General features: G+C 46.0%; 1 protein-coding gene across 2 annotated transcripts in view; it reads left to right on the plus strand.

Annotated features, from left to right (window-relative positions):
- ANXA13 (annexin A13) overlaps window positions 1-19,176 on the plus strand; it is a 59,096-nt gene that overhangs the window by 24,031 nt on the left and 15,889 nt on the right. For both annotated transcript variants that reach the window (XM_011949275.1, XM_011949274.1), the window contains 3 exons: window positions 1,163-1,238; window positions 12,137-12,231; window positions 16,893-17,063. In XM_011949275.1, the coding sequence (XP_011804665.1) occupies window positions 1,163-1,238; window positions 12,137-12,231; window positions 16,893-17,063 (342 nt within the window). The remainder of the gene's footprint in view (window positions 1-1,162; window positions 1,239-12,136; window positions 12,232-16,892; window positions 17,064-19,176) is intronic.

The raw sequence follows: 19,176 nt of genomic DNA on the forward strand, positions 1-19,176 counted from the left end.
TCAAAGACTGATACTGATTTAAGTAACATACTAAATTAATATCCTTATTTAATTTTATTTAATTTTAAGAACCACCACTTTATGTCATTTACAATAAAATATCAATAAAATTAAAATATGAAGAAAAAAAGGGAAAAAAAATGTATGCTTCTTGCAGGGATGAAAAAAGAATAGGGGAAAAAGACAATTTTATGTGTAAGAATAAATGTGAAATAAGAATAACTTGTTCACCTCTGGTATTAGAAACGTTGAGTGAAACTTTGATCTGTTGTGCTTTAAATTACTTTGTATATTTGGGTCACAAAAATATTAAAGTGAATAAAACAGTTAAAGTTAAAAAAAAAAAATAGTTATGTGTTTATATTTGTGGTTACCTTCCATTTATGCAAGCAATACTGGGTTTCTATTTTTGTGCTAACAAAGATTTCCTTTTTAAGATAACTTTAAGTAAAAACAAATGTCAATTGAAAGGAAAATAAGCAAATAATAATTATAAGCAAATAGTAATTTGCTTATTATTTAGACATAGGTAACTGTGGACACAATACTGCATGTATTGTGCCAATGACTGAAGTATGGGAAACAGCTCACTACAATATATAAACAGGACTTTACCTTTCCAAGGAGCACTAAAACCAGAACTGTCCTTTTACTTGGTTCCTATAGTATCTCCAACAAACCAAATACATGTCTCTCATTGTATGGATGGCAAAGATCCAAGTCACCAAATGAACCTGTAATAAGGTCCTAGAACCCTCAGCTTCTGACCTATTCCTTAGACATAACTGTGTCTCATGGCAAAGGGGAAGAACCAGCACTCCAGTACACTGGCCCAGAGTATTATTCTTTGTTTCAGAGGCAGACACACAAAGGTGGGGTTGATATGAAAATCACTCATCGCAGAGCTGGCCAGGATGACTGTCCTTGAGGACAGAGGGGCCCATTCTCCTGGTCATCCAAGGCCAGCTGGCCCCAAGGAGTACCAGCCACCTCTCTGGGGCCAGAGTTTCCCCAGCTGATGTCCGCATGTACCAGTGTGTGAAGTGACAGCTGGTCCCTGGTTAGGATGACTGTTTGGTCCTCCAGTTTGCTACTGATTTTAGCCAGAGATCATTTAGGAATGTCTATATTGTCATCTCACCTTCTCAATTATTTTCTCCAGGCTAAAGCGAGCAGTCCTCAGGGTTTTGATGTGGATCGAGATGCCAAAAAGCTGAACAAAGCCTGCAAAGGAATGGGTATGAGAGACATTTTGTTGCTAATTTACTTCTGAAGTTGATTAAACTTGGTCTCATGTCCAACTTTCCCATGATGTTAGGAAGCTGACATCTCACTATCTTGTGTATTCCAAGCTAATGCAAGTCAATCACTTCCACTGACCTCTTTATTAAGGTTTGCAAAATTATAGTAGGATCCTATGACTTTTCAGGATTCTATATAACAGCTAGGAGTTGGATATTGTGACATTTAATTTGACCTTGAGGTGAGAGAAACTTCATGAGAAGCGCAGTTCATGCAATCCTGGTGTATTAGTCTGTTCTTATGCTGCTAATAAAGACTTACCTGAGACAGGGTAATTTATAAAGAAAAAGAGTTTAACGGACTCCCAGTTCCACATGGCTGAGAAGGCCTCACAAGCATGGCAGGAAACTAAGGAAGAGCGAGGGACTTCTGTCCGGGCTGGAGTGCAGTGGCCGGATCTCAGCTCACTGCAAGCTCCGCCTCCCGGGTTTATGCCATTCTCCTGGCTCAGCCTCCGGAGTAGCTGGGACTACAGGTGCCCGCCACCGGCTAGTTTTTTGTATTTTTTAGTAGAGACGGGGTTTCACAGTGTTAGCCAGGATGGTCTCGATCTCCTGACCTCATGATCCGCCCGTCTCGGCCTCCCAAAGTACTGGGATTACAGGCTTGAGCCACCGCGCCCGGCCGAGCGAGGGACTTCTTACATGGCAGCAGGAAAGAGAGGATTAGACCCAAGTGAAAGGAGTTTCCCCTTATAAAACCATCTGATCTCGTGAGACTTACTACTGTGAGAACAGCATGAGGGAAACCACCCCCATGATTCAATTATCTCCCACCAGGTCCCTCTTACAACATGTGGGAATTATAGGAGCTACTATTCAAGATGAGATTTGGGTGAGGACACAGCTAAACCATATCACCTGGTATGATCTAAACCCCTCTGATCCCTTCCCTAGGAGATGGTGGGGAATTGAGTCTGATGAGAGCTGGATTAGGGACCTGGAAGCAACAAGTAAAAGTAGATAGGTCGGGTGCGGTGGCTCACACCTGTAATCCCAGTACTTTGGGAGGCCGAGGCGGGCGGATCATGAGGTGAGGAGATCAAGATCGTCCTGGCCAACATGGTGAAACCCCATCTCTACTAAAAATACAAAATTTAGCTGGGGTTGGTGGCAGGTGCCGGTAATCCCCAGCTACTCAGGAGGCTGAGGCAGGAGAATCACTTGAACTAGGGAGTCGGAGGTTGTAGTGAGCCGAGATTGTGCCACTGCACTCCAGCTGGAAGACAGAGAGCCTCCACCTCAAAAAAACAAAAAAAAAAAAAAGAAAGAAAAGAAAAAGAAAAAAGAACTAGATCAAGTGAGTAACTGGCCAAGATCAACCATCAAGGGTTGAAAATGGAGAAGCTGTTTACATCCTAAGGGTCAGAGTTGGGGACTCCACAAGAAGTCGAAACTAAGGTAGACCAGGGACCAGGGTGGGATGAGGGAGAGAGCATCTAGGTCTAGGGCCATGAAGAGAGGCCCTGAGATCCAAGAAAGCCACTCACGACACAAGGTTTAGTCCCAGAAGCCTGGAAGAGGGTGAGATCCAAAGCACAGATGGAAGGATTTCCCTTAAACAGGACAGGGAGGGAAGGTGCTGAGACTGACAGCTGGAGTAGATGCCTTCATAGGTGTTGTCAGGGCAGAAATTGAAGGCACCCATGCCTGGTAACCTGACATTGCTCAGTGAGTGGGAGGTGAGTTTGTCTGCTGAAGAGAAGGGTTTGACAATGGAATATGGGGCTTGAGTGGTGGCTTGGAATAGCCCTTGAGTAGTAGAGAAGTGGGAGACAACCAAGAGAAGACTGCTGATGTGCACTGAGGGCACTGAGTAGGGAGATCATGGTTTCTCATGGCTCCAGCCCACATGGTTGTGTGATTTTTCCCTGTATCCTTGAAGGTAGGACTGAAGAAATTGATTGACCCCAGGTTTCCTGATCAGGAGTTCCAGAAAAACAAGCAAGTGAAATCATTGAAGGGGACAGAGGGGTCAAGGGGCAAAGTGGATTAATTTCCCAGATTTTCTTTTTTACATTTATTGAGAAACTGTTAAACTTTCAGGCATTGGGCTAATCACTTTATATACAAAATCTCATCAAATTCTTACAAAAATCCATTCTCCAGCTGAGGAAACTGAGGACCTGACATTTTAAGTAAGACAGACAAAGTCACCAAGCCATTAAGTGGGGAACATGGGGATTGAACCTATTCTTGTCACTCACTCCAAATGCCACCAATTTAGAGACATCCTAGCTAGGGCACCTCAGCTACATGGCTGCAGTCCTGGAGGGGGTGGGGACAGACTGAGAAGACATTGCTCAGTGTCATTAACAACAGGTAGGAACCATCTCAGTCCACAGAATGTTTTATTAAATTAATTTTTTGCTTATTGAGATATAATTTGAATACCATAAAATGCACTCTTTTGCAGCATGCAATTCAGAGTTTTAGTATATTCACAGGATTTTGTGACCATCCCCACTAATTCCAGAACATTTCATCCCTGAGAAAGAAACCTCACACCTATTAGCAGCCCCTCCCTCTCTTCAGCTCCGGGCAATCACTAACCGGTTTCCTGTCTCCACTGATTTGCCTATTCTAGACATTTAACATAAATAGAATCATACACTATGTGGTTTCTTTTACTTGGCATAATGTTTTACAAAAACAAGTGATAGATTTTTTACATAGAAGTAGATTAGTAGAGATTTACTTTCCTAGAATGGGTGTCATGGTAGAATAAATATGGGCACAAATTTGTTGTATGGCTCCAGAGGAATAAAACTTGGATCTATGGTAGAAGTTCCAAGGAGACATATTTTGCTTTAATATAAGAAACTTGGCTGGGCGCTGTGGCTCACACCTGTAATTACACACCTGTAATCTCAGTACTTTGGGAGGCCAAGGTAGGCGGATCACCTGAGATCAGGAGTTTGAGACCAGCCTGGCCAACATGGTGAAACCCTGTCTCTACTAAAAATATAAAAATTGGCCAGGTATGGTGGTGCACACCTGTAGTCCCAGCTAGTTGGGAGGCTGAAGCAGGAGAATCGCTTGAACCTGGGAGGCGGAGATTGCAGTGAGCTGAGATGGCACCATGGTACTCTAGCCTGGGTGACAAGGTGAGACACAATCTCAAATATATGCATACACACACACACACATATATATGTATATACACACACACATACATCTGTGAAACTTATCTAGCCAGAGAATAGTTGCCTTGCCCAAGAAATGTTGAGAAGTCTGCAGGAGTTGGGATTGGGAAGATCTGGTAGGAAAGTAGTACAAGGGATGGCTACATATTAAAACCCTACATATTATGTCTAGTGTTCCATTATTGGAACACTAAGCATATGGGAATTACTTATATCCTACTGCTCAAGGTCATTGCCGAGGTCTGATTGCAAAAATTCAAAAAAGTGCAACCTCAGGCATAAATAGGTTAAGAATTCTTGAATAAATCAGAACTAGAGAATGGGGGGAGGAAGAGAAAGGAGGGAGAAAAAGAAAGAAGATAGGGAGAGAGGAGAGAGAGAGAAGAGAGAGGGAGGGAGAGAGTGAAGGAGAGAAAGAAGAGAAGGAGGAAGAGAGAGAAAGAAGAAAGAAGAGAGAGGAAGAGAGGGAAGGAGGGAGAATAAATGTGCAACCTGTGTTCTCATCTACAAAATGAGGCTAACAATGTCTCCTCACATGGAGACGGATAAAGGAGGCATTGCAGAGCCCCGCACCTCATTGGCCCTCATTGTATGTGGATAGCCTCCTTTGGAACAATATGCTGGGATCCAAAATCTGCACAAAGCCAGTAAGATCAGTATGAGCGTTGAGTAGTCACATCCTTATTCTCCATCACCGAGGGTGAACTGGGTTGAATGCGGGCTCCCCAAAAATATATACCCCCAGAACCTGTAAACATGACTGTTTGGAAAAAGGGTCTTTGCAGATATAATTAAGTTAAGGATCCTGAGATGAGATTATCCTGAATTACCTGGGTGAGCCCTAAATCTAATGACAAGTGTCCTTAGGAGAGACAGAGGAGGAGACACACAGAGAAGGCCATGGGCAGATGGAGACAGAGACTGGAGATATACGGCCACAAACCTGAGAATGCTAAGGGTTCCCGGCAGAAGCCAGGAGGGGTAAAAACAGACTCCGCCCCAGGGCTGCTGGAGGGACTGTGGGCCTGCCGACGCCAGAATTTCAGACTTCCACCCTCCAGAGCTGTGCGGGAATAGGCTGCTGTTGTTTTAAGCCACAAAGTTTGTGGTCATTGAATCAGCAGCCTCCCCTCCGGACACTGAGACAGTGGACAAGTGGCAAACAGTGACTTGCTCTGGCAGGCAGGACTGTGCTCATTCATTACTTCATCTGTCTTCCCTGCACTCCCATTTCCAAAGGAGAAATGAGGGACGGCGCGGCCCAGCAGAGCTAGCAGAAGAGGGTGACCCTCCAGCACCAGAGTGGGGGCTGCAGCCTCCTGGGCCCAGCGAGGCAGGCTGGGCTGGCACTGGAGCCCAAGGGAAAGCTAAGCCTCCACCACAGCCCTGATCACTGTTCTGCCACACGGGCCCGGGGCCTTCCCACCCTGTCTGGAGCCCCCTTCTTGCTGAAATGTGATTCGGTATCTTCCCAGAAAATTTCTGGGAAAAGCAAAACCAAGGAGGCCCAGAGGCACTTCCTGAGGCTGATAATTGCCCCGGCTTTGACCTCTACTGTGAAATTACAGTGTCCAGTGTGTGGGTCCTTCTTTTCTCGTTTTTAAAAAAGCCTTTCCCAGAACCACTGGGGACTGGCCCTGGTGCCTCAAACCATTGTAAGTATTTACAGGAAATCATTCAGCAGCACTGCTTATATGATACACATATTGTGAAATGTAAAGTGAGGTCACTGTTCAGTGACTGGGTAGTAGAAACACTGCCCGGATCAACCTGAGACTGGACTCAAAGGACTTGGGGGAAATCCAGTGTTGTTTTCATGGCCTTCCCCGACCTCCAGGTTGTTGTTGGGCCGTCTCAGGACGGTTTTGCAATCTGGTTTCTTGCCTTTTTTTTTTTTTAACTTTAAAATTTCATAGACTTTTATTAGTTTTTTTTTTTATTATTATACTTTAAGTTCTGGGATCCATGTGCAGAACGTTTAGGTTTGTTACATAGGTATACATGTGCCATAGTGGTTTGCTGCACCCGTCAACCCGTCATCTACATTAGGTATTTCTCCTAATGTTCTCCCTCCCCTAGACCCCGACCCCCTGACAGGCCCTGGTGTATGATGTTCCCCTCCTGGTGTCCATGTATTCATTGTTCAACTCCCACTTATGAGTGAGAACATGTGGTGTTTGGTTTTCTGTTCCTGTGTTAGTTTTCTGAGAATGATGGTTTCCGGCTTCATCTATGTCCCTGCAAAGGACATGAACTCATTCTTTTTTATGGCTGCATAGCTGCACAGTATTCCATGGTGTATATGTGCCACATTTTCTTTATCCAGTCTATCATTGATGGGCATTTGGGTTGGTTTCTCTCTTTTTTTAAACCTTTCCCAGAAAGAATGTCTAAAAATCACTATTATTATTATTATTATTATTTTTCCGAGACAGAGCCTCACTCTGTCGCCCAGGCTGGAGTGCAGTGGCGCGGTCTCGGCTCACTGCAAGCTCCACCTCCCGGGTTTACGCCATTCTCCTCTCTCAGCCTCCCGAGTAGCTGGGACTACAGGCGCCCGCCACCAAGCCTGGCTAATTTTTTGCATATTTAGTAGAGACGGGGTTTCACTGTGTTAGCCAGGATGGTCTCAATCTCCTGACCTTGTGATCCACCCGCCTCAGCCTCCCAAAGTGCTGGGATTACAGGCGTGAGCCACCACACCCGGCACTATTATTTTTAATATTAATTTCATTTTCCTGATTATCCAGATGTGGGCTGCATGTGGCATCAGAGTATGGAGGATTTCTATTGGTCCTCACTACGCAGACCCATCTGAGTATCACTTACAACTTACACCACTTCAGAGACAAGGTTCTGTCGTGATGACATGCAAACTTCCTCATTCATCCATTCATTCATTCGCGTGTGCACATGTTTAAGCATCCGTTCATTCAGCAAGTCATCTGATAAATACTAGACAGCCTTCTGTGGGAATACCGTGGTGAACAGAACACTCTGCTCCCGTGGAACTTGCAGTGTGTCCTGGCAGAGACAGGAAGAGCAGGCAGCATGAGAGACACAGAGGGCGAGATGCCTCCTCTGTCCAGGAGTGTGCAGGGAGCTGAGACCTGAAGGCGAAGTGGGAGCGGAGGTGAGGATCAGCGTGTTCCGGTTGAGAGGAAGAGCCCATGCAAAGACCCAGAGGCGAGAAAGAAAGTGGTGTTTGTTCCAGGAGCTGCAAATCATCTACGAGGTGGGTGGAAAGTAGCCTGGGGGAGGACAGGTAGGAGGACAAGACTTTGAGTAGCCAAAAGGCCCCATAGGCCCCACTGCAGAGTTGAAGCCTCATTCTGCATTTGAGAGGCCCTATACTGAAGGGTTTGAAGCAGAGGGGTGAGCAGGCCAATGTACACTTCAGAACGGTTGTTCTGGAGGCAGTGAATGCCAACTGGAAAAAGTGAGAGCAACAGAGGAACCTGCATGTGGGTGGTATCCGTAGTTGTGCTGAACGATGGGGTGGAGATGAGGATGGAGAGAAGCGGGTGCATCTGAGAGGCACTAAGGAGGTGGAATGGAGAGACCTTAGTCTGAATGAATGTGGGGTGAGGGAAAAGGGAGAGCCAGGCATGAGCCCCAGCTTCCTCGCGGGCCCAGTACAGTAACTGGGGCTCCGGTGGGCAGAAAGGCTCCTTCCGGGCTTGGCATCTGCCAGGATCCAGGCCTGAGAGGCAGAGGCCCTCATCTGGGGCAGGAGTGGCCTGAATGGAAAGAAAGAGGTAGGTTCAAGAGATATTTACAAGAAAAAGAAATCCCTTTTGAAGTGAGATTTCTGACACTCAAAAGTTTTTTTTAAAAAAGTCATAATAGTGTCATAGAATGAGCAATTGGATACCCATGATGGAGGCAAAGCTCTGGGAGGAAATGAAGGAGGATAACGTGAATCCCAGTGTTGAAACCAAGCCAGCACCAGGCAGGCAACTCACTCCTGCTATTTTTGCAAGTGAGCTCCTCCTAGAATTCTGTTTCTCCAATAGGAACCAAACAGCTAAATGTTCCCGGAGCTGTGGAGGTGAAAATGCTCTTTGAGGTTAAGTGAATGGTCCAAGGACCCAAAGGTTTGGAACACAGTTGTCACATCAGACCCCTGCTCAGGCCTGTCTGTCTAAGTCCCCTCTCTGTCTTTCCAAAGGTGACTCTGAGGGCTGGTGCTGGCGCGGAGGGAGGGTTAAACAGCTCACATTTTTTTTTTGCCAGGGCTCCCTTTTTTTCTCTTCCCCATCTCCAGCTAGGTTCCCTCCATTCATTTCCCATCCCCATGGCCCAGATTTTTCCTGCTCTCAAACCTTCTGTCAAAATGCATCAAAATGCATTTGCACGATCTGGTTCCTTCAGGATCCTGATGGCTCAGCTGGGTGGCAGCCATCATCTAGGTCCACCCACCAATCAGAGCAAGACAGCAGTGAGTGGCACCATAACAGCACACGCTGCCATTTAGTGGTCACTCCCTAGAGCCCAGGCGTCAGGCTCAGAATGTCAGTACTGCAGTCTTAGATAATCACTGCAATGATCCTAGAAATATACATGTAAATAGTGTGCTGTGGCAAAACAGAGGAAGCAGAAACTTAACAAGTGTGGCTGAGATTAGGTGAGTAAGCCTTGGGCTGCTGTGTGCAGAGATGGATCTAGAAGAGAAGCATGACACCAAACTGCAGGCAGTCTCAATGCCACCATAAGGGATTCTGATGTAATTCTAGGAGTCAAGAGGAATCATTAAAGGTATTTAAGGCCGGGCGCAGTGGCTCAAGCCTGTAATCCCAGCACTTTGGGAGGCCGAGACGGGTGGATTACGAGGTCAGAAGATCGAGACCATCCTGGCTAACACCGTGAAACCCCGTCTCTACTAAAAAATACAAAAAACTAGCCGGGCGAGGTGGTGGGTGCCTGTAGTCCCAGCTACTCGGGAGGCTGAGGCAGGAGAATGGCGTAAACCCGGGAGACAGAGCTTGCAGTGAGCTGAGATCCGGCCACTGCACTCCAGCCTGGGCGATAGAGCGAGACTCCGTCTCAAAAAAAAAAAAAAAAAAAAAAGGTATTTAAAGTATGGCATGAAATGAACACATGCGAGCTTCCCAGGGTGGACTGCAAAGATCAGAGCCTGTATCGGGGTGGGGGCTAAAAACACTTAGGGCCTGTTAGGCAGTGACAGTAGGAATGAAGAAAAGGAACAGGTGAAAGAGTTGTCTCGTAGGTGAGACAGGCAGGACTTTGTAATATTTGAGAGTAAAAAAGACAGGTGGACCCTCAAAGGTGACTTTGGATTTTCTCTAATCCAGGTGATGCCATGCGCTGAGACAAAGGAACAGTATGGAGAATGGATTTAAGGATAGACAAAATGAGTTCGGTTTAAGCTACAGTGGAAGTTGAAATGCCTTGGGAGATCTGTAGGAAGCTGGCTACAGGCAGCTGGAAATAAGATCTGAACTCAGACGAGAGATTAGGGCTAGAGGCACGGATCTTGGAGTCATCAGTAAAAGGGCGAGAGTCGCCTGGGAAAGGAGTGACTCTATTAGAGAGGAGAACTGAAAACCGAGTTTAAAAAGCCAGCAGAAGAATAAAGGCCAATCAAGAACGCTGAGAGGGAGGTGATGGAGAGGAGAAAGAAAGGACTGAGAAAGGAGATACAAAGCCATCTAGGAAGGTGTTTCACGCAAAGAGTTGTCAACCGCAGGCTGGGTGCGGCAGCTCATGCCTGTGCTCCTAGCACTTTGAGAAGCTGAGGCAGGTGGATCACCAGAGGCCAGGAGTTTGAGACCAGCCTGACCAACTTGGTGAAACCTCATCTCAACTAAAAATACAAAAATTAGCCAGGCGTAGTGGTGGGTGCCTGTAATCCCAGTTACTCGGGAGGCTGAGGCAGGAGAATTATTTGAACCCAGGAGGTGCAGGTTGCAGTGATCATGCCACTGCACTCTAGCCTAGGTGACATAGACAGACCCTGTCTCAAAAAAAAAAAAAAAAAAAAGAACTCCCAACTGCAGAATTCAAATGCTGCAGAACAGTCAGGTACATGCAGGAACCGAGAAGAGGCACTGTGTTGTGCCTCAGCTTCCTCATCTGTAAGTAAGAGCTTGGACTAGGTGGTCTCTGACGTTTCCTCCAGCTCCCATGATTGCTGACTGCTGTGCCTTGATCCCAGTGAGCTTGATCACTGGGGTGAGCAGTTCACGGAGGCTGGTCCCTGTGCACACCCTGCATGGATGTGAGGCAGTGCCAGGCGCGTGATCATTTACATCCCCTGGTGTCCCAGGTTTCCCACATGCACTCTCTGGACCACCACGGACTGGACCCACACTTGGATTCTCGCATTTCATTCTAATGTATATTCTATTCCTATTCTATTGTATACTATTACCCCCATCTTACAGGTGGGAAAACTGAGACTTAGCAAGACAAATCACTTGCCCAATGTCATGCAGTCAGTACAGGGTAGAGCCATGATTTGAATCCAGCCTGAATAAATCTAATGTGGGGCTTGATGGCAAAACAGTCTTTCTCATTCCCACACTGGAAATACCTGGGTCATCTTTCTGATCCTGGTTTCTGGTTCAAACAAGGATATTCTCCCCTTCTTTCTTATTCACTATAGTTTTCAGTACTGATCAAATTGCTGCCATGAGCTTGTATTACTTTGAGCATCAGGGGAAAAAAAGCTTTTAAAAAATAGCATAATTTAAAGGTAATAGGAGTTAAAAGGGGCAACCTCCCTTCATGGTTTCAGTCAAGACTTCTCTCCTGAGATTAACAAATGTATGGGTGGGGTTAATATTGTAACAGTTTGAGCCTATATCTTAATCTTGTTCATGCAATTGTAAGCACCCAGAGGCCAAGGAACAGGCCATCTTTTTCCTTGTTGTTTTTAAAAACATTGTTATTGAGATATAATTCATGTACCATATGATTCATCCACTTAAAGTGTTTAATTCAATAGTTTTTATTATACTCACAGATATGTGCAACCACCACCATAGTTGATTTTAGAACATTTTCATCACTTCAAAAAGTAGCCCTAGGCTCCAGCTACCATCCCCTTAGGCAGCCCACCCACCCCAGCCACTAGTATACTTCCAGCCTCTGTATATTCTACTATTCTGGACTTTCATATGAATGGAATTATATAACATGTGATCTGCTATGATTGACTTCTTTCACTTAGCATAACGTTCTTAAGGTTCATCCATGTTATAACATCTATCCGTAATTTATTCCTTTTTCTGACCAAATAGCATTCCGTTGTATGGATATTCCACATTTTCTTTATTCATATTCAGGTGATGAACACTGGGGCTGTTCCATGTTTGAGCTATTATGAGTAATGCTGCTATGAACATTCACATACAAGTGTTGGGTGGATAAATGTTTTCATTTCCCTAGGAATACAATTAAGGAACTGGCCATACTCGTTCCTCTTTCCACCACAGTGCCTAGCACTGTGTGCCATGCACTGTGAGGCCTCAATGGCTATTTGACTAAGTGAGTGAAAAGAATACAGTTTTCAGCACAAGGCATCAAAGCTAAGGGTCCATTGGGTTCATAGATGCCTCCGACCACCTTTAAACTGTGAGTCCTGGCTTCCTCACCCTGGACTAAAATAAACTTCCATCTTGTTTCTTGCTCACCGTGGCTTTGTTTGTTTCTCCTGCATTTTAGGAACCAATGAAGCAGCCATCATTGAAATCTTATCGGGCAGGACATCAGATGAGAGGCAACAAATCAAGCAAAAGTACAAGGCAACATACGGCAAGGTGATTCCAGGGGTAGTCAGCAAGCGCACACCCAGCTGTGGCCTCAGCCATCTCGGCTTCCTCATGTCCCCATGGCCATGCAGAATATCTTTATAGCTTTATTGAGTCAGCCCAGGAGGAAAACTGAAATCACCACTTAAAAGCATTAATGGAGTTCAGAAAAACTGAAATTGCTTTGTTAACTCAATAGCCTGTAAAATCAGTACTCTTAAACTCATTATTTCTTAAATTGACTTCATTTTTCTGTTAAGACCCTTGTGTTTTTTTCACTTAATTTGGACTAACTGTACATGTGTAGATAGATCAGTAATTTGAAAATCAGTTTCTGCAAGTGAGTCTTTATACAGGAATTTTTCATAAGTGATTGTTACAGAAAACTACAAAAAAAAAACCCTCCATTTCATTAAGCTATCAACACCTTTTTTTCTTTACATTTTCTGTCTTTTCTTTCATTCTTTTTATTGTTGAAAATAATGTTATATAAAGAAGTCTTCAAGTATGCATTAGGCTTTCTTATTTCTTTATTAATATATAATGAACACAACTTAACCTTAATGTCATTAGAATTATCATTATGCAAAATGAATATCAATTATTATGCTGTATTCTCATTTGTATTTATCAAACTTTTACCGTTTCAATCACTGTATGTATAAATAGATATATAGAAAGATGAAGATGGGTTTTCCTATTTATTTGATATTGAGCAGGTAACAATTGCTTCAGGCCTTGGTCTTTTCATGGATAGAAAGAAGATGACAACTTAGCTCACTTCTCAGGTTGCTGGGAGAACCAGTCAGTATAATGCCAGTATGTACCAATACAGGAAAGCTATGATGACTATGATTGTTTCCATTTTACAACAACACACATCTAAAAAAAAAAGACAGAGAACCAGGACTCACATCCAAGTCTCACATCCAAGTCTTCTGACTTCAAGAACAGTATCCATTCCTGGAGGACCCAGTGCCATAAGTAGAGCTATTTGCTCATACACTAAATGGCCCAAATGGCTGTGCTTTTGTGCTTTTTCTGCTTCTCTCCTTACTCTTAGGCTCATCAATGTAATTTTTGATGAAAATAAGTGCATCTTCAGTTCAATTGCATTTAATTGAATGCATGAAGCTGAATTTTTTTTGTTTTGTTGTGTTTTGTTTTGTTTTTTTGAGATGGAGTCTCACTCTGTTGCCCAGGCTGGAGTGTAGTGGCGTAATCTTGGCTCACTGCAACCTCTGCCTCCCAGGTTCAAGCAATTCTCCTGCCTCAGCCTCCTGAGTAGCTGGGATTACAGGCATGTGCCACCACACCTGGCTAAGTTTTGTGTTTTTAGTAAAATTTTTCTATTTTAATTTTGGTTAGGCTAGTCTCAAATTCCTGAGACCTCGTGATCTGCCCACATCAGCCTTCCAAAGTGCTAGGATTACAGGCATGAGCCACCGTGCATGGTCTGAAGCTGCATTTTTATCTCTGTCAACATCCCTAATTCCAGTACCCTCCCAAGACATATTCACCCTACCAATATGAAAAGTCAGGCCAGGCAGGGTGGCTCACACCTGTAAACCCAACACTTTGGGAGGCCAAGGCAGGAGAATCGCTTGAGCTCAGGAGTTTGAGACTCGTTGAGACCTTCGTCTCTACCAAAAATAAAAAAATTAGCTAGGTATGGTGGTACGTGCCTGTAGTCCCTGCTACTCAGGAGGCTGAGGCTGGAGGGTTGCATAAGCCCAAGAAGTTGAGGCCTCAGTGAGCTGTGATTGCACCACAGCACTCCAGCCTGGGTGACAGAGTGAGACCCTGTGGAAAGGAAAGAAAGAAAAGAAAAGAAAAAAAGAGAAAGGGAGGAGGGGAGGAAGGGAAAGAAGAGAAGAAAGGAAAGAAAAAGAGAGAGAGAGAAAGAAAGAAAGAGAGGAAGAAGGAAAGAAAGAGAGGAAGAGAGGAAGAAGAAAAGAAAGAAAGAAAACTCGGATACAATGCTTCTTAATCTTTAGTCTAAAGAAGAGTAAATGGGTTCAAAGTGAAAGCCTAGGGATCCTGTTAAAACTTAAATGGGCATGTTATAGCACAAAACTTTGTGATACTTCATTTGCCAATCATTTGCTTACTTTCTGGTTCTCAGCTGTGTTTCAGAGAGCTGAGACTGCCAAAGAGATGATCTAGAATCCCAACATCGCAAAGCTAGAAGATATTAGATATGATCCAATCTCAGCCCCATGTCAGTTGACCTCCAAAAAGAATAAACATCTCATGGTAACACAGAGTTAGCAGGAAAACCAGGAGTAGAGCTGAGCTATCCTGAGCCTGCTACTCTGTCCAGACAGAATGTAAACACACAAGGATTTGTTGTAACGCCTGCGGCTTGTAAGAGTGGGAAGCTGGGATTTTTCTTCTCTGCAGCTGTATATCATGCCTACCTGGCCTGAAAATATATTTCCAATTTTTAGGTGACTCCACACCATAGAGTACTGACCACAGACCTGCCTTCACAAGATGCAATGTTGGCTGGAGCAGCCACTGTGGGGCAGAGGCATAATATTACAGCCCCCTTGTAGGACTGCAGATCCCAGGGCTTTGGACAAAAATATTCCGGGTTTTTCTCCCAGGCCAAAAGCTCAGAGCTTCATTTGAGAAATAGCCTATTTCCCTCCTCTTAGAAAATTTTTTCAGCATGGGAGATTAATGATAATAAGCATTTGTTGACCATTTAAAATATGTCAAGCACTATGCTCAGTATCAACAAGGATTGTCACATTTAATTCTCCGAATAACCCTGCAAGGTCAGTCTTGTACTGTCTCCATTTTCTGGAGCTGAAAACTGACAGCTGGTGGAATTAAGTACATTTCCAAGGCCACAAAGCTGCTGTGGCTGTGTTCCTTGCCATCATACCACACTGCTGGGGAGCTGCCCACCCTATGCTATAGTTCATGTCCTTGAAATGCCAGCTGGCCTATGGGCCTCCAATCTGAGCTATCCTAGGCTGTCGCTCCATGTGAAGGTCTTTGGTTTAAGTTGGGGCATTAACTACTCTAGGTAGGCTGATGCCCATCCTTGACCATTTATCTTGTTAAACCACATTGTCAGAGAGAGGCAGGGAGAAGGTAGTTAGTTCTCTTGTGAAAAGAGGGTGCTCAAAGAAAAGAGGAAGACAAGTGCTTGTCAGAATAGATGCCAGGCTGGGGGTCGTGGTGGCTCACGCCTATAATCCCAGCACTTTGGGAGGCTGAGATGGGAGGATCATCTGAGCCCGGGAGGTCGAGGCTGCAATGAGCCATGATTGCACCACTGCACTCCAGCCTGGGTGACAGAGTGAGACCCTGTCTCAAAAAAAGAAAAAACAGATGCCAGTAAGAATTCCATGTACTTCGCCTTCTACACACCTGCGTTCTTCCTCACGTGTGTCCCTTCCAGGATTTAGTGAGATAACTGAAGTGACGATATAGGCTGTCAGTCTTCCCATGACAATCCTCTTTATTCCTGTTGTCCTCTGCAATTGCTAATAGTGCCCCCTTCCACACTGAAAAGCATCCCGATTTAGATGACAAATTCTCCGGTCCTAGAGATAACAGCCCTGTATTTCAGTCCTTCCTAGCTGAATATTTGGGGAAAATGCTTCATCTTCTCAGGTTCAACAGATCTTGAGGGTTTTTCAGCGATCTTGAGGACTGGCTGAAAAAGCTCTCTGAGCCCTCAAATGTTCTGCAGATACTGTTGTTATTGTGATTCATCAGCGAGGTCTCCAGCCCTGAGCAGGGAGCTCCTCTCTGCCCGCCCTGAGGGAAGGTGGTTGGGCAGCTGAGAGCAGGTTGCATGTTCTCAGCAGGTTGCAGGTTCTCAGCAGGTTGCATGTTCTCAGCAGGTTGCGGGTTCTCAGCAGGGCATGTTCTCAGCGGGTTGCGGGTTCTCAGCAGGGTGCATGTTCTCGGGTTCTCAGCAGGTTGCGGGTTCTCAGCAGGTTGCATGTTCTCAGCAGGTTGCATGTTCTCAGCAGGTTGCGGGTTCTCAGCAGGTTGCGGGTTCTCAGCAGGTTGCATGTTCTCAGCAGGTTGCAGGTTCTCAGCAGGGTGCATGTTCTCAGAAGGTTGCGGGTTCTCAGCAGGTTGCATGTTCTCAGCAGGTTGCATGCAGGTTCTCAGCAGGGTGCATGTTCTCAGCAGGTTGCGGGTTCTCAGCAGGGTGCATGTTCTCAGCAGGTTGCGGGTTCTCAGCAGGTTGCATGTTCTCAGCAGGTTGCATGTTCTCAGCAGGCTGCGGATTCTCAGCAGGGTGCATGTTCTCAGCAGGCTGTGGGTTCTCAGCAGGTTGCATGTTCTCAGCAGGCTGCGGATTCTCAGCAGGGTGCATGTTCTCAGCAGGCTGTGGGTTCTCAGCAGGTTGCATGTTCTCAGCAGGCTGCGGGTTCTCAGCAGGTTGCGGATTCTCAGTAGGTTGCATGTTCTCGGCAGGTTGCAGGTTCTCAGCAGGGTGCATGTTCTCAGCAGGTTGCATGTTCTCAGCAGGTTGCAGGTTCTCAGCAGGGTGCATGTTCTCAGCAGGTTGCAGGTTGGCAGAATTCATGTCCACAGCACCTTTCTTGTCTACCATGAGCACTTGCAATAGTGCAAGCAGACACCTGCCCCTCTCCTCCTGGGCCATTCCCAGCAGGTCTCTCACTGTCTTCTGCCAGGAGCTGGAGGAAGTACTCAAGAGTGAGCTGAGTGGAAACTTCAAGAAGACAGCGTTGGCCCTTCTGGACCGCCCCAGCGAGTATGCCGCCCAGCAGCTGCAGAAGGCTATGAAGGGTCTGGGTACAGATGAGTCCGTGCTCATTGAGGTCCTGTGCACGAGGACCAATAAGGTCAGTCCCAGCTAAGCCCACAAGGGAGCATCACACACCCGGTAGAGATGGTTGCAGACCCCAGAAGGGACCCTACATCCCAGCAAGCTATCCATGGAGTGAGCAGGTGTTTGGGGAGACATAATGTGTGCTTGGTCCATGTGGGAGGACATCTCTTCCAGTCTTCCAGAGGTCAGTCTTGCTGTTGCTGCCCCTTGACAGAATAGATCTTTCCAGAAGAGCTGTGTCCAGCAAGTTTCTTCTTTTCTAAATGGATGCTTTTATATGCAGGAGGAACAATTCTACTTTCCCCCACCCAGCCTGACTTTGTGGCTCTTCCGACATGAAAAATCAACAAGCAGCACAAGCATGTCTGTGCCGCTGCCTGGGCCATGGCGGTCAGCTAGCATAGGGTACAAAAGAGACTGTAATGAGGAAGAGAGGTGAGTGGTGCTGGGAGATGCCAGTGAACACCTCAGTGGCTGCCAGCACTACCGTGAAGGGTTGTCTGTCCTTCTGTCATCAGACAGAGGGATGTCCCTCAGGCACATGCCACCTTTGCAGGGGCTGAAGAGAGCATTTGTTGAGGCACAGGGGAGAACTATTTGTCTCTGGCTCCAGAAGCCAGGAGAACCAAGGGACACATCAAGAGTCAAGAGGGTTCACAAATAATTCATAGGAGAGACCCCTCCCTCTTCAGTAACCATACATGACAGCAGAATGCGGCAGCCTAGCAAGGAAAATGCCAGAGAAGCCCAACATTCTTGAGGCCTCTCAGCAGGAAATAGAAGCAGAGGTTGGAGCAGACAGCAGGCAAAATGCGAACAGTGCCCTGACACAAAAATGGCTAGAGAAGGCCTGGGTGCTGGGCCCTGTTCATGCTGCTCAGCCGCTTTTCCCGAAGTGCCGCCAGGGTCCAGGCTACCGCTGAAAACCTTTTCCGGAGCATCCCTGGATTTCTTTTCTCCCCACAAGATAATAAAAATCCTCCATTTCAAGGAGTCTCAGGTTGGGATGGTGCTTTTGAGGAGGGTTAGCACAGGCCCCCCCAGGAGTGGGAGTTGAGGCCAAGAGGCACACAACTTCCCCCACTCAGCATCTACCCTTCCCAGAAGCACCAAGGTCCCAGCAGGGAGGCAGCCAACGCTAGGGCGGTCAGCACCTGCCTTTGTGAAAAGGCTAATTTTAATAGTATTTTTCAGGCCAGGTACAGTGGCTCATGCCTGTAATCTCAGCACTTTGGGAGGATGAGGCAGGCGGATCACTTGAGATCAGGCAGAGTTTGAGACCAGCCTGGCTAACATGATGAAATCTCGTCTCTACTGAAAATACAAAAATTAGCCAGATGTGGTGCTGTGCATCTGTAGTCCCAGCTACTTGAGAGGCTGAGGCAGGAGGATCACTTGAACCCAGGAGGCAGAGGTTGCAGTGAGCCGAGTATGTGCCACTGCACTCCAACCCAAGCGACAGAGGGAGACTTCGTCTCAAAAATACATTCATATATATTTTTCTAATCTTATGTGACCATAGCTTTTTCTAAGGTCCTGGCTTCAACCAATAAGCAAGACCTATTGATCAGTCAAATAGATCTGATGGGATGAGAAGAAAAACCTGCAGAGAGCGGGTGCCAGGTTCAGGCAGCTCCTGGTCGTGGATTGAAAGGAGAAAAGGGAGGGAGATGCACAAGCACAAGTGATCAGCCTCCCCCAGCACCTGGCCTGCCCCTCCCTCCCACCCAGGAGTGCAACAGTGAGGTTCCCCACTGCTTTCTCCCCATCACCACCTTCTCCCAATCACCACCCACTGCTTTCATTTTAACTAGCTTGGTCGGGGCTGGAGGTGGGGGCGGGGACGGGGCAGGAAGCCTGCTCTTACATGCTGCTGGTTCAAATGTAAACTGAGGCAGCTCCTGAGGTGCACCCCTTGGCGCTAGACATTGAAATATAAAGCAGTTCCTCCAAGAACACACCCTTGAGAGAAACTAGCACTCCTGCACGCAGCCAGTTTGTTACTGAATGAAGCCTTGTTTGAAGAAGAGAAAACTTGGAAATGACCTAAGCGTCCGTCAATATGAGGTTGGCTGAGTAAACCATAGCTTATTGTAGCATGGAATATTGTGTGTCCCTTTAAAAAA

The sequence above is a fragment of the Colobus angolensis genome, unplaced genomic scaffold, assembly GCF_000951035.1.
Source record: "Colobus angolensis palliatus isolate OR3802 unplaced genomic scaffold, Cang.pa_1.0 Scaffold295, whole genome shotgun sequence".
Lineage (NCBI taxonomy): Eukaryota > Metazoa > Chordata > Mammalia > Primates > Cercopithecidae > Colobus > Colobus angolensis.